This window comes from Lutjanus erythropterus, chromosome 22 (genome assembly GCF_056507025.1).
Source record: "Lutjanus erythropterus isolate fLutEry1 chromosome 22, fLutEry1.hap2, whole genome shotgun sequence".
Classification (NCBI taxonomy): Eukaryota; Metazoa; Chordata; class Actinopteri; order Lutjaniformes; family Lutjanidae; genus Lutjanus; species Lutjanus erythropterus.
In genome coordinates this window covers 15,989,904-16,012,393 of record NC_139338.1, presented here as the reverse complement: position 1 = coordinate 16,012,393, position 22,490 = coordinate 15,989,904, and the positions used below count along the sequence as shown (strand labels likewise).

Sequence of the window (22,490 nt, the reverse complement as noted above, 5' to 3'; positions counted from 1 at the left end):
GCATCATGGGGCCCACACTTTGGTACGTTCCCTTCTGATCCCTCTCTTAAGGCCTAAACAGCAGCTGTGGAGATTAGACAGGAGAGGACACCGACACAGCAACAGGACCAGCCAGGACAGATCTGGTTCAGACTGGAGTGAGCGCTCATCAGAAGCAACTTTTGACTGGACAGGCAGGGATCACCTCAACTGGACACCTAATTTTCGACAACCTCTTGGATCTCGAGAAGCTTCATGTCGGACTTTGTCTTTTCTTGGACCCTCTAACCCAACCCACAAGACTTCTTGATTTTTGGGACCAGACTGCATCAAATGTAACACAAGAACTGGTCTTTCTGTGGTTTAACTCACACTGACTGGTCTGTGCAAATCAAGCTTTGGCCATGAGCTGTTTCGGGTACCGTCGAGAGCTGAGTAAGTACGAAGATGTTGACGAGGACGAGCTTTTGGCGTCCCTCAGCCCTGAGGAGCTGGCTGAGTTGGAAAAGGAGCTGGTGGACATTGATCCTGACGCCAACGTGCCCATAGGACTCAGACAGAGAGACCAGACAGACAAGACCCCGACGGGCACCTTTAGCAGAGAGGCTCTCATGAAGTATTGGGAGAATGAGACACGAAGATTGCTGGAGGACGAGATAGCTGGAGGAAGCCCCAAACCGGTCAGTGATGACATTAAATTAGATTTACTTGGCATTTGTACAATGTGCCAGAGGCAAAGCAAGCTCGTTTGAAGTTGTATGAGATAGAACTCAAGACAAATTACTTAATAAAGCTGAGTAAGATGTAATTTGAACTACTAATAGGAAGGAGAATGATACACCGCTTTTTCCTCCACAGTTATTAATTTAGCCTTATAATGTACAGTGTACACATTGTACACATATTTAAGAAAACAAGTTCTCAATTCTCAATGCTCATTTGCATCATTTTATTAAAATACAGGATGAGGAACAAGAGGAGTGTGTGACAGAAGAAAACAGCGGCGCAGAAGATGAAAAAGATGTTGAAAACGAGAAAGAACAGAAAAAGTTTGAAAAACAAAAGAAGGAGGAAGAAGATGAGGAAGAGGAGGAGGAGGAGGAAGAGGAGGAGGAGGAGGAGGAGGAGGAGGAGGAGGAGGAGGAGGAGGAGGACGAAGATGAAGAAGAGGAGGAGAGTGAGGAAGCTGTAACAGAAGAGGAGGAAGATGAAGAAGAGGAGGACAAACAGGATAATAAATTAAAACCAGAGCGGGCTAACACCCCAATGCTACTGAAGCCACAGAGGGTGGAGCCTATGAGACTGACCCCTCCACCTCCACCTGCCGAGCCCAACATGACCGGAAACCCGACTGTTGTCGACGATGCTCTCCAACGAGTTCTTAGCAACGACCCTGAACTCGCAGAGGTTAATCTCAACAACATTGACGATATCTCACAGGTATGAACACAGACATGTTGCCCAAGGTTTGTTCGGTGGTAAAACAGACTTTGCTGCCTTTACAGTCAGCTGACCCCTCCTAAGTCCCGCCCCTTTTTGCTCTCTGCTTCAATAACAGTTGAGCAAGATACCCAGCAGAACCTCAGAAATGTCTATACTATCCTGCTAACCTACACACAGACAACCAAACAGCTCCAAATATTCCCATGTAGCAGGTGGTGTTCCAGAGATCTTCCCTAAAATTTCTGTTAAGGAGACAAATGTCCCAAACCTTACAGAACACTGGGGACATTACTAAACTACTGACATGACTTTAGGACTTCAAACATTCCTATATGGTCCCCTGCTGGTCACATGAGAACGTTTCATTCAGGACTCAATCAGAATGTTCTCATATGGAACCATGTTGGTCATATAATAATGTTCCCCGTATGACTTTAGTGGAGTATTCCATTTTGGTTTTTTTATGGTCACATTGCAACATTTCAAAGAGGATATTTACACGGAGCATTCTGGGAACATGATGGAAGGACCTAAAATAGAAAACATTATAGGTTTGTCCCTAAGGGTTCCTGTCACTGCAAAAGTTATGGGAACATAGTGTAGAGACCTGGAGTGAGCCTCCTCATGTTCCTAGACCATCCTGAATGTTCCCTGAAAGTCCGCCAAATAACATCTCTGCACCCTTTGAAGAACTCCACATTGTGACCGGCTGGGAATGTTCTGGGAACATTACAAGACAACAAGTGTTTTGGGAACGTAATATTTCTTGCTGGGTACAACCTCCTTGATCAAAGTTAAAAAACAGCACAGTTTCATAAAAAACTGGTTTGATTTTGGTCAATGTAAGACATTTGTCAGCTTCCAGCTTGCTAGCATCCTGCTCTTTACAGTTTAGCACTTTTGATTGTATGCCCGCTTATTTTTAGAACCAGGAATCTCATGCCATGGTTATGTAATGGAGCGCATAGTTGGTACCCTTTGTATGACTGTAAAATGAACAAACAATGTTCTCTGTTTTCTGAGGGCATCTTTACGCAAGTTTAAATGATCCCGTCGTTTATACAATGGCAAGTAGTAGCTTAGGCTATTTTGCTCTTTTTGGTGTTATGTTAGCTTGCAAGAAGAGGACTACCTGGCATCTTGGGTGCAAGCTCTTGTGTCAACACTGGCCTGACCTAAGTGTTAATGTTGTCAGGGATGCTCTGAGTATTATGTGGTGGTGACAAGTTCTCAATGTTTTGGAAAATAAAAACATCCTAATTTACTTCTTAGGAAACCCTTATCCGATTTGCTGAGGCACTGAGGTCCAACACACACGTGCGAGTTTTCAGCCTTGCGAACACCCGAGCCGATGACCCTGTGGCTCTGGCCATTGCTAAGATGCTGAAGGAGAACTCGTCCATCATCAGTCTGAATATAGAGTCAAACTATGTGACTGGGAAGGGTGTGATGGCGCTGGTTCAGGCTCTTCCAGGAAACAACACCCTGACTGAGCTTCGCTTCCACAACCAGAGACACATGTGTGGAGGACAGGTTAGTTCTCCTGGCTCAATTTCCCACTTTGTATCAATCAAGCAAATCTTCATGCGCAAGGTGTAACAATGTCACTCTTCCTCAAACTCCCCCCTCACAGGTAGAGATGGAGATGGTGAAGATCCTGAGGGAAAACTACACCTTGATCAAGCTGGGCTACCAGTTCAACCTGCCTGGTCCCAGGATGAGCATGACAGGGATCCTCACCAGGAACCAGGACCGCCAGAGACAGAAACGGCTGCAGGAGCAGAAACTACTGCAGCAACAGGGGGCGATGGAAGGAGCTGTTAACCCCAGAACCACTGCACTGGTAATTTTGCTCCATTATGAGACATGTCTGTCTTCCTAAGTGCTGCCCCTTTTGCTCAACAGTTGAGCAAACGTGGTACCCAGCAGAACGTTGGTCAACTTTCTGCTTTCCTGTTTCCTCTTCTTAGATGTGTGATGTACTAGGCTCATCTATGCAGAAAAATTAAACTACTTGTACTACATTTAGGTTAGCTGATATTAGCAAAATTCTAGCTAACTAGCTAGCTACACTTGATGTAATTTATGTAGCCAATTTTCTAATGTTTTGTTTTTAGCAATCAGGTGTAATAACTAATGATTGAGGTAGATTAGCTAGTTAGTTAGCTTGTGTTTTGCTAACATTGGATAACTTCAGATGTGCCTATACATCACTTTTGTAGGTGCCATGGTACCATCTTTTAACCATCATCAAAATTTGTTATAGTTTTCAACAGACAGGCCTAGCACTCTTACTCTTTAGCTGAAAGTTCAGCTGCTGTCAGCCAGTGTTTACATTTAGACACTTCAGTTATTTACTGTCTGCATGCTTCAGCTATCTATAAAGATTATAACTTCAACTTCAACTGAAATAATAAATTCAGATGCTTTCATGACACCTCAGCTCTGAGAGCTCATTAGGATCTGACTGGCTCAGACTTTTTTTTTTATAGACCAGTTTTGAGTGCATTTAAATCCTTACATTATGTCCGTAGATGCAGGGCAGACATACTGCGTGCTTATGCTTCTCTGTAATGGACAGTCAGTATTAATATTTATGGGAATGACTGGCACTGGTACTTATGATTAAGGCTAATAATACAGCAGGTATTGGCATATGGCATATTGCAGGTAAACACACTAGCCTCTTCTAGTTGTTACTATTCATTTTCCTCTTCCTGTCTCTAGAGAGGAACTCCTCGTTCATCACCTTACAGCTCACCCAGAGGCTCCCCTTGGTCCTCACCCAAACTCCCCCGGAGCGACCTGGCAAAAAAACAGACTCCACCTGCTCCACCGCCTCCTCCTCCCCCTCCACCACCTCCTCCACCACCACCTCCTCCACCACCACCTCCCCCTCAGCGGGAGAAGAAGCCCACCAGGATGATTGCGGAGGTCATCAAGGCGCACGAGGCGGCAAGCAAGAAGGTAACGAAGACGAAAGGTAAGAAGGGCAAGAAGGCGAAATCGAAGGGGACGGACAAAGATGAGACGAGTAGCATCCTGAAGGAGCTCAAGAACGCACTGAGGCCTGTGTCGATGGAGAGGAGGATGGAGGAGGGCAGCAGGCCGTCCACGCCAATGAGATCAGCCCATGATCAGCTGATGGAGTCCATCCGCAGCAGCAGCATCCGCAGCCTGAAGCGGGTGAGTGGAAGGATTTGCACAACAACAGGAACAGTTAAATGTTTTGGACAGGTGTGCATGAGACTGTCATTACACTGTCACAACCATGTCATGACACCTGTCATGAACAAGAAGGAGCCTGTATGAATGTTTATGACTAAGTGGTACATTTTGGACTTAAGGATGTCATGAAGCTTTATTACACTACCAAATGCTTTTGTAATAGTGTGATGAATAATAGCTCGGTTATTCGTGGAGCTTGCCGCCTAATTAGCTGACTCAGTCCAGGGATACCAGGAGCCAAGTCCACCCTGGTACTGTATTCCCAGGTGACCAGGCAAAAGTGCCAAGTGACTGGCACTGCACATGTGCAACTCTTAACAAAGATGAGAAGGAGGAGAGAAGTATCACTTATAGCTACTTCTATCATCAGCTCTGAAAAATGTGTTTAATTCAGAATGTTATTGATAAAGACTTTAAAAACTTTCAAAGTCTCCTGGGATGCAGTGTGATTTTTAAAAAAAGAAAAAAAGTTTTAAATCAATATGATTCTGAAATAAGAATGGCATTTTTATGGAACTGATGATGGAAGTAGCTAGGAGTGACACATCTCGCACATCTCTTCTCATCGCTGTTGTCAAATGCACATGTGCAGTATCAATCTGCACTCCTCCCCCTGCCAGCTGTCAGAGTTTACCTGAGGCTGGTCCACCTGGAGATCCCGGGTGGACTGTGACATCCTCAGAGACTGTTTGATGACAGGGAATACAGTACTAAGACGGTTTTCTTGCTGGGTTCGGCTCCTATGACAGTATAATGTCACGTTAAAACATGAAGCTTAACTGTTTCTTTAAATTTGATGGTGTCAAGTTGTCATAACAAAGACATCTCAAACAATGTCAATGTTGCATTAAAATTACATAAGTAACTGAATGACACTTAAAGACAACAGTCATAAAAATTCACAAAGACTTCATGTTCATCACAGGTATCATGACATGCTTATGACAGTGTAATGACAATCTTATGCACACCCCTTCAAATAAACTGTTACCAAATGTCTTTTATATGATGATCAAAATTTGCTGCCTTTTTCCCGTTTTTAATTTTGTTATCGGCTTTATCAGTGGTATTGTCCCCTAAAAATTGCACCAGACTGAATTATTTAGAAATGTGTTGAGAGAAAATTGGCAAGAAACATTCCTCCTCCACAAGCACTTGAGCAAAGTACTTAATTCAAATCTGCAGAATCCCTCTACAGGCAAACCGAACAAGTAGGAAGTTTAATTTAGACGAGGATGACACACAGTCAGTGGTGTCTGAATCATCTCCGTGGCTAACAGGGTATGTTCTGTCTCTACACTGGGGTGGGCAGGCAAAAGGCTGCTTACCACCAGCCAGCACTGTGGCATGATCACAATGCTTTTACAGCCAGAGAGAGAGAGAGAAAGATACAGAAAAAGCCAAAATATGGCCAATATTAATGTCAGCCAAGCCTGGCAAGTATCCTCACCCTGAGGAGGAAGATGAGCTGATACAGAAGAACACTAAGGATGGAAAGCAAACACAGTGAGACAAACAAATAAAAGACCATTCAGGTTTATCTCATATAATTAATATAATATAATAAATGCATCAGAACTTTGTTTTTCTGCTATTATTACGAGAGACAAATATTACCTTGGCTGAAGTGTTTGCACAGCTTGTTACATTGTTAGAGTGGAAAATCAGCTCTGCCCTCAGATGGCAGGGTCTCCTAGCTGTGAAATTCCTGCCACTTAGTGCAGATATTTATAGAAACTGTTCAGTGGGGCTTTGATAAAGACAGATATGACACGTTACCACAGCACGCACAATCAACATGCATACAACAAAACAGCCCACTAACACTTCACACGTCATCTACATCACGCACAGATTTGAGGCAAAGTTTGCAAGCATATTAAGTTATCAAACAGTTATAATTAGCGGCTTATGTAAATTATTTTAAAAAAAAGTATCCACAATAGCGTTTCTCCTGCTGGCTCCTCAAGCGAGTTACCACTTTGCCCATAGACTTTACTTTGTGATAACGTCACAGATTTTTAAATCACTTTTCTTGGCTTGAGGAAAGTTTACAAATGTAAAATGAATGTCTTGGTGGCTTATGGGAAAAATGCTTTTTAGGCTGCAGGGGGATTTTTCACTGCAATAAAAATTGGAAGGAAGGCTGTGTAATTTAAAGGAGCAATATGTAACATTTGCACATGCAAAAATGAGTACTTAAGTCTAAATAGTGAGATGGAGCCATAGATGGTCTATTAAATAGGTTGAAATCCTATTTAATAGACGATCTATGGTTGAAGCGAGCCTCCCGCTAATTAACATGAAAGATCTGGTACCTACATCATTAAACTAATCTAAGCTATGCTAAGATAACTTATTGATGGCTGTAGCATCATATAGCAAAATTATATAAAAAAGACCTGAGATTGGTGTCTGAAAGCCTATCTCATAAAATCCAGAACAATTTCTTTAACTTGCTTGACCATTTCTTGACTAATGTTAAAAATTTCACATGCAAATTAAGTTGTAGTCTGGCTAGTATAAGCCTACACTGACAACAGACAGAAAAGGAAGTCATTTCACGGGAAGTGTGGTTTGAAACCCACATTCTTGTGTCAGTGCCTCAGAAGTCATAATTGCTTACTTTTTGATGTCTCCCGGTCACGTCCACTGACTCATGTGCATTCCTCTCATTCCTATCTCTGCCACCAGCATCAGATTTCTTAAAAAGCATGAATGCCTTAATATATTTTATTATGTCCTGCACTTAAAACTGACATGGCGCTGTCATTGTCCAGGTGGAACTCCCACATCATCTACGATAATGCAAGCAGAAATCAAAAAGGTCTATTCGTTGCCATGGAAATTGGAGAGTCTGCATCATGATGACGATGGAGTGACCAACAATGAAGCACAAGGTGACAACATGTTGGAAACCCAAAAACTGAATTCTTACTCATGAATAAGAAAACATACTGGAAATTTGCACTGCAATAGTAGCTTTACATTTTACTGATGTTTAAGTTTTTTAAGTATTTATGCATAATTGAAAATGGTGTTTGTATTTTAATCTTGAATTGAGTTGACTGAATTGTTTTCTAACTCACTGTTTTATTGTAAAATTGTAAATATGATCTGTTGTTGGTGCAATTATGAATTGATTTCTAAATATAGCCATTTGGTGTTTACAATGCTCTTTGTGTTAGTATGTAGACTGTTTCCTTATTGTTTGGTTACTGGATGAGCTCCATTTGAAACAAAAGGGTCACGCTGTTATGCAGCAGTATAGGAGAAGCACACAAAGCCACTGTTTTTATCAGTGAGTCAGCTTACCGGTCAAGCACCGCTGATGCATATTCCCACTCCGACATGCTCACAGCTCACCCACTCCAGTCAGCAGCACGTATTACAGCAGGGCTTTTGCGCACTTTGTTGGAACAATTCACAATGCATGACAAGTGAAGGGGAAGAATAGACACTCACTACCAGTACCACTGACATCACAGAAGAGACATCGACTTCAAAGAGAAATCACAAGATCAAACAAATAAAAAGCTGTGGGCCACTTGAAAGCTGCTTGACGAAGTGCCATTAAAGCCAGACTACATTATGAAGCTTTTGAAAGCAGAAGTTCTGCAAACTTCCTTTTAAAAATGCAAAGTTGAACTCAGGGGTGAAACACACCTTTGCTCAGTTCAGTACACTCACTGCACTTTGAAGGTACAGCCATGCCTGGTCTGGTATAGGGATGTCCCTAATGACTGGTATTTCTGGCGCTGACTAGCGAGGGTTAGCGACTATTAATTGACATCTCAGTCTGGTATGACCAGTAGCTGACTTGTCATTAGCTAACAGGTTGCTGACTTTATCCCATGTCACCTATAAGCTTGCTTTAAGTGACATGAAGTAACAGATATTAATCTATATTTATATTGACGTATGTAACTTTGGCCAAAGAGCTGCCACTATGTTCCATAAGTATGGCATAATGCTAATGCATTAAACATTTAGTCACTTCCTTCCTCTCCATCTGATTTATCCTGTGTTATAGCAAGTAGCTAGCAGTGCCTAGCAGAAAATGCACTGTTACCTTGAAAAAGTAACAGATTTTTATCTGCGTTTGAAGAATGTTGGAAACATTTAGAATAATGTAAGTACATAACTAATTTTTTTGGACATTTTAATCTGGAAATGTTTTATATTTTAAGGCAATGTCTACCTTAAGTTTTCTAACAACAGCTGATCTAAAAACAGATCTCTGAATTCAGAATCAGTAGGCTAGGAATAAGATTTTATCTCCTGGCCATACTGGAAGTGCTAAAACATTGGCCGTTGACCAACTGATATTTGCCATCCCAGACTACTGGTTTTATTGATGAATTCAATGTTTCAAGGTCGTGTTACATTTTCTCTTTCTATAAATATAAAATAAAAAGTTCACCATCACCAAAACCCAGGGTAAAATCTCAAGTTAAAGGTTGATGTGTACAGTGAGTAACATTCAAAACTATTCTGGATCTGTGCTGGATTTTATTTGATGGACAAGACCCAAGAACCAAAGGATTTAGCCAATTAAGAGAAGTGGATGCTCGGTCAAAAGAGACATGTTGACATGATAGAAAGGGAGAGAGAGACTGCGTGAGGGAGATGATGAATCACGTTGGGAAGGAGAGACCAAGAGCATGTGAGATGTGGGACGACAGATAAGAGACTGAGAGCTATTAGTGTCGGCCTTCCTAATCCTGCTCCTGCATTTGTTTATGTGTCTTGGAAGAGTTCCCTGACTCCTAAATCCACAGAGCAGCTGTTCAGGGCTACGCAGTCAGGGCCTCAGGGGTGGCAACAACAAGAAAACTACAAATTACATTATGGAAAATCATCTCCCAAAGTATAGCGGAAGTTTTTTTTAGAGTGATCCCCTGCTTTAAAGGCATTCTATGGTTATTAAAAATGCATATTTGATGAAAGTTGAAATTTTACCCAGATTGGTATGGAAATTTGACAGTTATCAAATTATACAGCATGGTAGTGCAACTGAAAGCATAGATCATTTTGTATTTGCAGGCTTGTGAGAGGAGGTTTGGCAGCTGAACTGAAACCCTTTTAATAAGCGCCAAAATTTAAATTATTGCGTCTATGACATCCATACTTTGGACCTTGTTTCACCCTCCCCTTCCAAGCGTGTAAGAATCTCTGTAAATCTTACACACTGGACCTTTAAACTGCATTGTTGTTGTTTTTCTGAAATCTTAGATGCTGCCTTCCCATAAAGGCTGCCTGGAAGCTTGGTAAAACAACTTAATTAGTATACAAACTATTGTATGCATGGGAAGTACTGTAAAGTACATGTAAGATGATTTATTGCATGAAAAATGAAAAAAAAAACCCACTAAATTACACTAAACTTGGACAGAATTTAGTCAACCTCCCATGCAGGGTCCATTTCTCCTTCTTCTCAATGGCCTTCCCAAGTACAGCAGCTTGGTATGCACAATGCATTCCTTTGGCTAAGTGTCCTAAGAATAAAACTTCCTCTACTCAAGCACAGCACTTTGTCATAACTGTCAAACTGCCAATAGGGGGATCCCTCCATAAAATTCATCCATAAAATGCAGTCACTTCCTGCTTGTAAATGGGGTCTCTGCACTCAGGGTGGTCACTGCATACAGAATTCAAGATTATTTTCAGGATGGACAGAGGTTTTCATGCACCACGGGGAAATATAATAACAGCCAGTCTCTGAGCCACAGCAGAATTGTTGAGTACATGAGTTTGCGTGAATTCGTTTAACACAGAGCTACAGAATATCCTTTAAGCTTCTCTGTCACAACAGTCAGGCCCTTTAACCTTTGCATTCCTTTCCAGTGTATGTATGCAGCGCTGCTGATTTACAAATCAAAAATATTCTACTGTGATAATTTATGATGCAAATCTAGCTTCAACCAATCGCAGGTGGCTCGGACCAGGCTTCCAGCCCTAAACATCTGCACTTGATGACCTGGGAATAACACACAACAATCAACTAAACTCCTTGTCCTAAAGAAGACACTTTGCATCATGGATGACATAATATTGTATAAATTATACATCAGCCAAAATTAAAACAGTGAGTGTTCGAATTAACAGAGTCTAAAGACAAATAGTGCTCTGTCGCTTCTATAAATGCTTTTGTTTTTGTGCATGTGTTTGTAGGGATCTCTATGGATGCACTGTATCCAAGTAGTCCTGTCACACTAGTGGAAAGTGCCATACCTGCTATAATCCCTGTCATAAGCTCGATCTGCAGCAGAAAGAACTCATACAGGGTCAGTGAGGTGTCAGCTGATCTGCACATCGACTAAAAATAAATGACAGAGGCATAGAATTGTTGGATCATTATTGTGCTGGTCACACTTTATCACATGGTCAATTATTATTTAAAAAATATCATTAAAAGGGTTGTTTTGAGTTTCTCAAGTTTTCTGGAAGATCATCACTAGAGGCATTTGCTTCTTTTCTTACAGGTTGAGTATTTTTCAGCTCATGTGCTCATATTGTTTAGAAATGCAGGAGTTCACATCTGATTTTACTGGGCTCCTGTTTAGTCTGTCCCACGTACCAGTAAGAGAAACTGTTAGCAGATGGACTCATGAAACAAACTGGGATGTTTGTAACTATTTCTGCCTTTCTCACACACAAACACCCACTTTCACAGTTGCTATTAATACGCACATATGAGGGGGGTTTACACTTACACAAACAAAGAAACTTCTATTTCCTCTTTTACTGGAAAACGGAATTTACTCACTCACCCAGTTTTCATTTTTACCTGGCTCAGGGGGTGAGACGGTTGCAGTAAAGGTGGCGATAATCCTCTGCTCAGCTGTCACCAGATCTGTCCCTGTCTATCTTTCTATTGCAGGTGATGATGAGGCCTGTATTCATCACTCCTCACATACGGACAAACAGATGCACACACTTAAATTACACACTTGACAGATATGATTGTGCTCTTTAACACACAAGTGCAACAAAGTCTGCGCATAAAATATCTAAATTTAAATCAAAGTTAATCTTAAAAAGTCTTCAGCAAAAAACCCCATCAGTCTGAAAAAAAGAAGCCCAAATACCAAAGTATGTAAATATCAACCTTTTATTGGAGTGTACAATGTAAGAGTTCATTATTTGTCAAGCCTAACTGATAAGGCTTGGCGTCCATAACATCTTAGTAACCGAGTTACCTACAGAAGCTAACATCAGCGAAAACATGGCTAGGTTTTTTTTTTTTCCCCAAAAAAGCATCTTGATATTCGACAAGAGAGGTCAGTTCTTACATCAAACAAGTGGCAATTTGTCTCTCAAAGACAGAATTTAAAGAGGACACCAACATTCCTCTTAACTGGCAAAAAAAACAGCGAAACAAACTGACTAAAGCAAGAGTTTTGTAACATCTTGACATGTCACTGCATCTTTTAATGGTTATTTGTTACACTGTGGTAAAGACGTTTCTGTATTAGCTCTCCTATAACCCACAATATGTTAGCACTATTAGCATGCTACTTGTTAGCATGTGCATAATTAGCATCCCTCGTTCTGGCTTGCTACTGTAATAGCTAAATTCTTAGGTCTATCCACTGAGAGCGATGTAGCTAATTAGCTTGCTAAGTAAGGTAGTGTTGTAACAAGATGTTCTTTATTTGAAGGACAAAACTTTTACTTAGCCAAACCCAAACGTACTGTTAACAATCCCTAATTTATGAAAAAAAATTCAACAACTACTGTAGCACTAACATGGCTGCCATAGTAAAACCCCAATGGGCCTTTATCTTTAATGCTAGCTTAAAGGAACACAGCATTAGCAGCTCTGGTGTCCTTCAGTGCAAAGATTTCAAGCAAGACTATAACTTTTGAAAGACATAAAAAGTTGAATTCATTAGCAAGAAAACACACTATGGCTCCATTTAATTCACTCAAGGGTTTTTCTGCTACACCCTTTTTTTGTCTGGTATGACCAGTTAACATAATATTGCTGGCTAATGTTTCATATACATGTCTTTATAACAGAGGTGATTTTTTTTTTCATTGGTGCAACTGGTTATAATTAGTGTTAGCATTTAGCACTTTTCTATAATTGTCACTTGTCACTGCAGCAGCTGATGTTTAGCAAGTTAGACACAAATCCAGTATTACTTTGTTTTGAGCCAGACTGGACGGGTTTACCACACCGGGACAAATCATTTCATTGCAGTTGTCTTTTATTAAAAATAATAAATCCTTTTTGTGATTGGTGTTACATATTGGCATTTAAAGTGTTGTCATCTGTGACAGGTACAGAGACAGCAGCCTTTTTTTCCGGTAAATATTGGAAAAAATACATGTCAACATCTGACCATTTGGTCTTTGTAGGGAATAACTGACCACTGTTCTTTTTAAAACGCAATTCCTATGTTACACCTCATGATTTACTAGTTAGCCAAGAAAATATTGATACTTGTTTGAATAAAGCCATGGATCTAGTGTTTCTCTCTAGTCTGTGTCAGCACTTAGTGTCTAAAACAGGAGGAACGCCACTTTAGCCCCGCTGTTTCTGTACAGTAACTTAGTATATGGACCCATTTTAAGTATCAGGTGTGTAAAACTAAAAATGTCTTTACTCCTCAAGCTTTACATGATGAATGACCTGATTCCAACAAACAGGTATTTATTAATACTCTGCTTGCTACTGTAAAAAAAAAGAAAAAGATAAAAGGAAAAACAATTTTCAACTGAATCTGTAATTTGACAGTGACAAAAAGAAAAAAAAAAAAGAACTAAAATTCACAACAGATAGCCAGCCACGACGCCGTGCGGCTACCTCCAATGCTGTATGTAGTGTTGTGGGTTAACGGTTAAAAATGCTTAATGTCCAAGTGTATTTTGCCTCATTTCTTAAAGCATACGTATGATCAATAATGATACAGACCTGAAAATGTCCTGTATTCATGCAGCGAGTCTCCTCTTTCAATCTGTGCAAAAATATAACAAGACTCAAACTCTGGAGCAAATTTACAGTCAACAGCAAAATGAAGCTAAATATTCCAAAAAAGAGCATTTTCCTTTTTTTCTTCTTTTTAAGAAAATATGAGTGCTAAACTAGGATCATTTGAATAAGTAAAAATAAACTAGAGAGCAATAGGGTATGAAAATAGTTTTTTTTTTCTTTCCTCCAGACGAACAATGACGACACGATTTGATGAAGGATTTGTGGAAAACTTGTTTCGTTAGCCCTCCCCCTTCAATCACTGACCAAAAAAGAAAAAACATTCAGCTCTAAGGTTCAAGAGACAAGTTGATGTAAAATTGCACATGTCAATCTGAGGAGTGGGAACACGGGAGAGTGACAGGGAGGGAACATGTGTGATGGGATGACGGGAGGCAGCAGATATGAAGGATGGCAGAGTGACAGATGGAGGTGATAGACATCAAAGAGTTGGGGAACGTGGGAGGAAGAGACGCATCGAGACGGGGAAAAAAGCAGAACATAGTTAAAATGAGACATGTGACATATTGCTACCGAGAGACAGAGATGGAGCCAACGGAGACAGACGTGACGGAGATAAAGAAACGACAACCTAAGATGAGTGACAAACATTTACAGATTAAATGAGGTATTGCACAGATTAATAAAAAAGCATAAAGGCAACAAAAATATACAGCAACTTGATAGAACATTTACATTTATAATTTTTGAAATTAAAGATTTCTTTTTAGAAAGACAAGAACAATTTTTAGTGTCAGAATCATCCTAGGGTTTGGGGGAGGGGAGAAAAAAAAAGAAGAAACAAAATATCGCTAGTCCTCCCATTCGTCTTCATCCTCAAAGTCCTCATCATCATCATCATCATCATCCTCATCTGTGGAAGAGGAGAAGATGTTCATGTTAGGTCTCAGTGGAATAATAAATACACAGTAAAAAACAACCGAATTTTCCAAAGAACTTCCTTTCCCAGAAAAAAAATCATATGCTTTTGTGGTCACAAGAAAATGTCCTATATTAGTAAACCCTCCCTTTGTACTTTGAATCTATTTTAAGAAATTCTTTCTCGCTGGGAAGAAAAGTTTCCCGGCACTCAGAAGCTTAAAATGGAAAAAAAAAAAAAAGAAAACAGCCTTTTTTGAGACTGATGAGGACGTGAAAGTTTAAGTCTAGTTTAGATTTTGGCAACAGTGTGTCATCCGACATGCAGTAAATGACGTAAAGCCTGTGTGACTGGTGTCAAGAAACTACTTCATTTTTCCAAGGTTAAAGACTGTGAACCTCTCAAAGCATGCATGCAGTGTAACTTAAACCCCTTCGACAAAATTGTGTGACAGCTGCCTCTAGCTTAGTCACTGGATCTGTCACTTGTATCAACACTTCAGTTTTGACAATAATTTGACTGTTTATGGTGCAGCTTAGAAAACAAGTGGATTAAGTTGATTGAAATTTGGTCTTGATATCATGCTGCATGGAGCTGAATAAACCTTTTTCACATAAGTCATTCTGACTTGACATTGTAGTGTAAACACATGTCACCGATGATAGTTTCAGTTCCATTCAGGTCAAACAGACTCATGGTGCTGCTATTGTACATGTTGACTCACTGGAAAGACTCAGGCACAGGACTTTAAATAGTATCATTGGTAACACCTGTGTTTAGCCTACTATTTCATGTCAATGTGGCTGCCTTGAAAATCGTATTTTAGTTTTATTGTTCAAACCAAAAGCAGCCCTGCCTAAAAGTAATGCAAGTTAATGCAAATAACTGAGCAGGGTAGTGTCTAGAAGGGAACCCTAGTTTTGTGAGATCTGTGAAACTCTCATGAGATCTCTGCTTGCTGTTTGTTCGTTGTGCATACCTTTCCTCACGCTGTAACCACATCCATAGTCTGTTAGGCATCCCAACATAATTTTTCTTTTATGACTTATTTATTCATCTGTTTATCAAATATTTGCTTTGTGAGTAGCATAAAGGGTCTACAACTAATATCTTGATATATAACTGTGTTGTAAAATGATCAATAAATGAATATTCTACTTTTTCAAATAGCCAAGTAGAATACAACAGCATGATTCATTAGTTTAGGATTCACCTGTGAATGTCTACAGCGGTGGGGTGCACTGATTTCTGTCATTATAAATGTTTCGAAGCGTCTCTGGGATGTCCAACATTAATGAGTCAAGCATTACTGCACTAAATCAAGTGCACATGTGCAGGTTTCGCAAATCTATGTTTGTTTGTACCTGAGGAGTGAATAGCCTTGCTCCTTTTCTGCATCACCTCCATCAGGGCCCCGACGATGCCTGCCGAGGGGGCGGGGGTGGAAGGGGCTGAATTGGTGTTGTCATCCCTCTGTAAAGAAGACAAATTGGGCAGCCACAGTTAAAAGTACATATGTTCTTATAGAGCTGCTTGAGAGGTGTGTGGTATGTGACTAATGAACACTGACCGATTTAAGCTCGATCCCTTTCCGGATTTGGTCCAGAAGTGCGTCTCTGCCGGTGCTGGACACCGGCCTGTCCTTCTGCTCCACCTTCTTCAGCTGGGTGCCTTCTCTGATCTGACTCAGCAGCGCCGACTTCCCGGGTGGTCCGCTGTCCCCTCCGTTAGCCTCCGTGGGCAGAGGAGGAGCAGGGGGTGGAGGGCCAGGCGGTGGGGGAGGAGGAGGTGGAGGAGGTGGTCCACCGGCACCGGATGGAGTTGAGGATGAGGGTGGAGGAGGCGGAGGAGGAGGCACCACTGGAATTGAGGCATGGGCTGGTGGAGGGGGAGGCGGAAGGGTGCCTCGGCTGGGCGGGGGAGGCGGTGGAGCGGACATGCCCGGTCGGGATGGAGGGGGAGGAGGGGGCGCAGAGATGGGCGCTCTGGAGGGGGGAGGCGGTGGCGGGGCACCACGCCCCCGGGCAGGAGGAGGGGGAGGAGGGGCTGAGCTGTGGTGTGGGGGTGGGGGAGGAGGGCCACCTCTGGATGGAGGAGGTGGAGGAGCTAGAGAGAAAAAAAACAAAAACTTGATGTTAAAAACTAGCAAAGCTGAAATCATCATTATGCATCATTCAAAGTTCACACTGCAGCCTCAAACAACATCCAGATTTATTTCATTTTCATGGAGGGACAGCTGGAAGATCTGGATGGTCACAAAAGATTTCACAGCATGTCTGTCAAAAATGCCTCTCTCGATGCATCATGCAGCAGCCACTGCTGGCAGCCTTCTCGCATGTAACCGTGTTCATTTTCTCATCAAAATATTGGTCTACATCTTTTTTCCCCCATGGTGAAGATTTGACTAAACTGATTCCCTAAACTTAAATTTGGAAACCCATTCCTAATTTGTATTCATTTAGTAGGGGTGGGTGGATTAAGCCCAAAACACTGAAAGTGTGTCTTGTTTTTGAAGACTGATTCTAGCATCAACAGGATCGTTACCAAGTTTCTCTCTCTGTTAGCATTTGTGTTTCATGACAGCGTGGAACTGTTGGTGCAAATTACCTTTGTTGTGAGCACAGCTTAGTGTGTAGGCTCTTTGGTTCTTAACTGTTGTCTCTGTGTCGTGCATACAAAGCACACCACCATGTGCGCCCTGACTAGTTTGAATTTCACCACAATATTGATTTCACTACTATATACCTGAATATTCCTTGTCTGAGACTTTGAAAAGACTCTGCCAGTCAACTCTATCTCTGTGTCAGAGGTCTGGATGCTGAGACATTACCCTCCTCCTCCTCCGTCTCCCTTACAGCTCAAAGTTTTCTTTTGGTAGGGTGCGAACTGCAGCGTGCTGTGCATGCAGAACGCAGTGATGATCAACATTATTTTCATTCATATTCATTCTATAACAGAGACATAATTTTCCAGGGAAAATTGTGCAGACAGATTTTTCGTAGTTAAAGGAAAGCTCATAGGGAGAAACTTACTTTACCAAAAAGTTTGTTTTCATTTTAAACAGCAAAAAATAAATATCTAAATTGAAAAAAACGAATTAATGTAATTATATAATAATGTAATCAAAAATGCATGTCAGTTTCCCAATTCTTGCTAGCATCAATGCATCATGCAGTTATATAAACAAGCCACTGCTGGCAGCCTTCTCACATGTAACTAATGTTAATTTTGTTATTCACATCTGTGACAGAATATGTGCATAGTACAATATGGTTGACAAAAGCGAGAGTTAATTCATAAAGAATACGCATAATCACAATTTTAATTTAATGAAATAGAGGCTGGATGTCTAATGTGATGAAGCAAACCTCATATAAGAACCTTGACTCCAGCTGTGAACATAATACTGCAGAGGCAGCTAATCATAGAACATCCAACTTCAGTGCAAACAACACAGCAAAAACACTCAAATATCTGCAAAAACCCGACACATTAACTGAGTTCTCAGGTCAAATTACAGTCCTGTTTGACATGCACAGTTATGAGCTGTCACAGCAGGTCATGCATAGAAACCTACCACTCCACCTGGGCGGACCTGGGGATAAAACCACCACACCAGTTAAAGTTGTCTTAAACTAACAGTTACCCTTTAAAATGTTTTTCACATCATCAGCACACTGGGAAAACGCACTCATCAGAGATTTTCTACACTATGATGCCAAAACTCTCCACTGAAGCCAGTGTAAAAAAATTACTATTAAAGAAAAGAGTCTGGTAGATTCCACAAATCACTTTTGAGACAATATGTATTCCCGACAGTCGATCTGCCTTACCTTGTCTCCGTAGCTCATTTTTGACAGCTTCTACGCCTCCTTTCTTCTCAATGAAGTCGTAGATGACCTTCGAGGTCTCCTTGTCCTTCAGCTGAGCCTCAGAGATGCCGCACATATCGAACAGGTTCTTCAGCTCTGGGTCCAAGTTATTCAACTGAAGAGAGACAAGAGAGGAAGATGAGACATATGTCTATTTAAGGCTATCACAGAACAGACATATTCCTTATTCCTAACTGAAAACTTTTTTTTTCTCCAATTGCTGTTCACTTCAGTTAAAAACTCAAATCATCAACTGATTCTGTAACATTTTGTTCTCTTTAATTTAAAACAGAATCAGCCTCCTTGCCACCGTAACTAAAACATACTGGCTGTAACAGAGGCTGATTTTGCTGCTGCTATCATATCTGCTCATGTATGTTCAGATCTGTCACATGATTTCACTGGTTTTAATCTGTATTTATGAGCTTTGCAGCTCAGTAACACATTATGTGACTGACATGTTAAGCATTGAGTTAGGATTAAAAAGGGACATTTGAAAAAGCAGGATTACACAGTTTGACACTGGCTGTTAGAAATCGAAAAATATCATCTGGTGTGTTCAAGAAAAGAGAGAAGTAACCTCTTTATCATCTGTGAGGTTACACTTTGCTTTATGAAGATACCCCTCTAAAATAGCTCAGAATTAGACCACAAGGAAAGTCACTATGCTGCCATCTAGTGGTGCGATCCAAGACTGAACAAAGCTCTTGTCAATGTTTGTTACAGCTTCAGCTGCTTGGTTTTCATAGTGTTCTGTTGCCAGCAGAAACAATAAACAAAAAGGAACAAATAGTGCAGAATACTGTTGATTTAATTGTGTTATTATGTACATTTCTAGGTTTAAAGGAGAGTTCCCCCCAAAATCAAATAGCACTACAGAAAAGGGGAAAAATATGTAATTTGGGCTGAACTATCCCTTTAACTTCTAATTCTAGTGCAGTTACTGCTCTTGGAAGATGAATTTTTAAACACTTTTTCTGGCCACAACAACTGATCACTGTCTATGCCCATTGTAACCAACATTAATTCAAGCTGACCACAGCTGATATGTCATATGAAAAGAACTACAGCCTCTATAAAGTGTTTCTGAGGTGGATTATTTCTTTTAAGGTGAGGACTTTGAAGTATTTTATCTACATTATCTAAGAAAGAATAGTGTCAAAATTAGCTGGTAAGACTATAATATATGCAGTATATTCCTTTGCTCATTTATGAATCCACTCATTCGTGCTCCAGCTTTAAACCAGAGGATTTGAGAGGTGAGCGAGCTTTGTTCACCTGACGTCACCCATTCAAATCAATCCAAGTCCTTGAAAGCATTAAACTTATGAAACCAATTCATCTGAATTTCATTTTTTTTTCATTTTTACAGAATAAAGTCCTCTGACCTGCATGATCTCATACTCATCATCCACCATCCAGCATAATTACTGATGACGCTTTTTTTTTTGGGAACGAGTCCATGGATTATGCAGATGCAGGTTGATTCTCCTCCCTGCCGAAATCTCCTTGTGTAACCTCCCTACTGATGACTTGGCTGTGCGGCTCGGCTTAATATTTTATGGAGCCGATATTAAATTTGAAAAATCTGTCTGGAAGAGGGATGTATGACTGACAAATAGATAAACCGGGGGACAAGTTTTGAGAATATCTAGAGGTCAACATGTGCAGAGATGCATACAAAAACACATTCTTTTGTGGGACTTACATCAAAGCCTGTGTTTGGATCCCATCCTACATGTCCAATATGCCTGTAAGAGAAGTAAGAGATGGAGGATGCAAGATCAAAAAAAAAATTAAAAAAAAAAAAACAGAGGGGAAAAAGAGAACATGCTGATTAAACTAGTGCAAAATCTACAGTAACAGTGGTTTAGCCCAGATGGCCTATTGGTAACCTATAGGATTGGATTCCGAAAAAGAGAACAGCTTGGATTATCGCCCAGATTGACCAGCACTTATATGGACAAGAAGGTTATAGGACTGTTGTATAGGAAACGTCTACAATGAACTCAAAGACCCACAGGCTGGCTGTTGAACTGTAGGCTCAGATATTTAGACTACATTTGTATTTCAGTCCTCATGAAATCACATAAGGATAGACAATCATACTGACTGGCAGTGTAAGAGCTTGTTAAAGGATGTTCAAGTTAGAATCAAGACAACTGAGTGATGGACATTTAACTTTATCATGTGGTGCCACCTATAGGCACAATGCCTTCAGAGTTTGCAGGATTACTCTCATGCTCAATTTTCACCTCGTATTAAAATGGGATCTGTATCTGGATAAATGATCAGATCTTGCCTGCATGTAAGTAAACTGAGGTGGCAGGAATTTTACAAAAGTATGCACACCCAAACGTCAAATACTAGCTGCTGGACAGAAATACATATAAAAACAGAGAAAATAGAGTAGACAACTGTTGTGTCAGACGCCGAAGATCAAAAGTCAGGGGAAACTTTATGTACTTTGTGAAACACTGTCTGAGACTATTCTTAAATATTTGTCCTTCTAGTAAATTCTGAAAATCTTAAACATTGAGTTATTCTTTTCTTTTTGTATAAAATATATTGTGTCAGTTTGTCCTGGTGTGTTGCAGTAACAACATATGATACTCTGTGACTAGATAAATTATGTCTTGATAACAGCAGATCAGCTGCAGATATTAATGTGGAACACAGCATCAACGTGCTACACACAATGGACATTTTAAGAATAACCTACTGGATTTTTCTTATTAGTCAAAAACAGTTTTATGTTATGTACGGATCCCAGCATGTTGTACAGATTATGTTTACACCTATCAAAAGATCCAAACACAATTTGAGCCAGACTATTCTGAGATGTGGTCAGGCAGATCCGATTACATTTTTCCTTCTGGATAACAGGTCCAGATACAGATCGCATTTTAATACCAGGTGTTAACGGGGTGAAACTGGGGTGAAGTTTCATAGTCATGGCTCATTACACAACAAGGTATGACAAATCAAATTTACACAAATACAAAATTTTGACAATCATTCAAAGACGTCGTGTGCTAAATTTGGTTAGAAGTGTTTAGGTGCAGAGAGAAGCAGTAGTTCAAAGATTTCTATTGGGGGACAACGCTGTGTATCCACCACCTGAACTGAACGCCACCCTACGAACACCACACGGTGACTCACTGGAAGTTGCTCGGTGTGCCAATGTCCGCTTTGGTCAACCTCTTCTTCTTCCCCTTGTTCTTCTTCTCCCTCTTGGGGAAGGAGGAGTGCACAATGTTGTTCACCTGAGAGTTGTTATGGTAACGCTGAACACTGCTGATCTCTGGGTTTTTGATGTCGACTGTAGCCATAGGCAACGTAGGGCCTTAAAAATGACAGAGACAATGAAGGTATGGTTAATATAACAGAATATGAAGACAAAACTTAGTTGTGGGGTTTTCTGCAACACATAAATGAGTATGAGAACTTGAAAAATGTTGAATACGCACACAGCCTTTACATAAAACAGGCTATAAATGACAAGTCTGGGATAATTGCGACAACAATCACATTTAAACTGTTTAATTTCATTTTAAAAAATGGCCTAGAGTCCAAACTGAAATTGAAGCACAGGACGTTTCAGGGCCATCAGTGCTCCTTCAATTATGTAATCTATTATTTAATGGCTATTACAGAGTCTGTTTGGCACAGAGAGGTCAGGCAATTTAATTTGGGGTTGTGGTGTGAAAACAACTTACAATACGTGGGAACTAAATGACTGAACTGATTAAGAAAACTGATATGAAAACAAAATGTTATTACCAAAACTTACAATGTCTCGGAGATATACTGTAGGGGATTACATCCATTGTAAAACTTGTTTTGTCAGTTTAATCAATCATGCCAGCTGGATATTCTTCTGTTTACTTAACCTTTATATAACCAGGAAGCCCTTATTGAGATGTTAATCTCAACGAGGCCTGGCCATGATATGCAGAAATAACAATGACTATATTTACATGCACTGTAATTTTCCACCATTATTCAAAAGATGACAATATTCTGAATTTGATACAGGTCATGTAAAGAGCTTCATTCAGTGTGGATATTTCTAAATGTAGCATTTAACAATTAAGTCATGATGGTC

The 22,490-nt window shown here is 40.4% G+C and overlaps 2 protein-coding genes across 4 annotated transcripts in view; one reads left to right on the top strand and one right to left on the bottom strand.

Moving 5' to 3' along the window:
* The first annotated feature begins 183 nt into the window (after positions 1–183).
* Positions 184–7,600, top strand: lmod2b (leiomodin 2 (cardiac) b). Its single transcript, XM_084711225.1, has 6 exons — positions 184–659; positions 943–1,419; positions 2,695–2,955; positions 3,056–3,265; positions 4,150–4,608; positions 7,431–7,600. The coding sequence occupies exons 1-6, from the start codon at positions 384–386 to the stop codon at positions 7,455–7,457; spliced, it is 1,710 nt and encodes a 569-aa protein (XP_084567351.1). The 5' UTR covers positions 184–383; the 3' UTR covers positions 7,458–7,600.
* Positions 7,601–12,881: 5,281 nt separating this feature from the next.
* Positions 12,882–22,490, bottom strand: part of LOC146306765 (actin nucleation-promoting factor WASL-like) — a 28,414-nt gene continuing 18,805 nt past the window's right edge. For 2 of the 3 annotated variants that reach the window (XM_084710852.1, XM_084710849.1), the window contains 7 exons: positions 21,545–21,728; positions 20,091–20,133; positions 18,344–18,497; positions 18,088–18,105; positions 16,081–16,616; positions 15,875–15,983; positions 12,882–14,504 (listed from right to left, as the gene is read on the bottom strand). In XM_084710852.1, coding sequence (XP_084566978.1) covers positions 14,443–14,504; positions 15,875–15,983; positions 16,081–16,616; positions 18,088–18,105; positions 18,344–18,497; positions 20,091–20,133; positions 21,545–21,728 — 1,106 coding nt within the window. In that variant the 3' untranslated portion in view covers positions 12,882–14,442. The remainder of the gene's footprint in view (positions 14,505–15,874; positions 15,984–16,080; positions 16,617–18,087; positions 18,106–18,343; positions 18,498–20,090; positions 20,134–21,544; positions 21,729–22,490) is intronic. The other variant, XM_084710851.1, reaches the window with a different exon arrangement.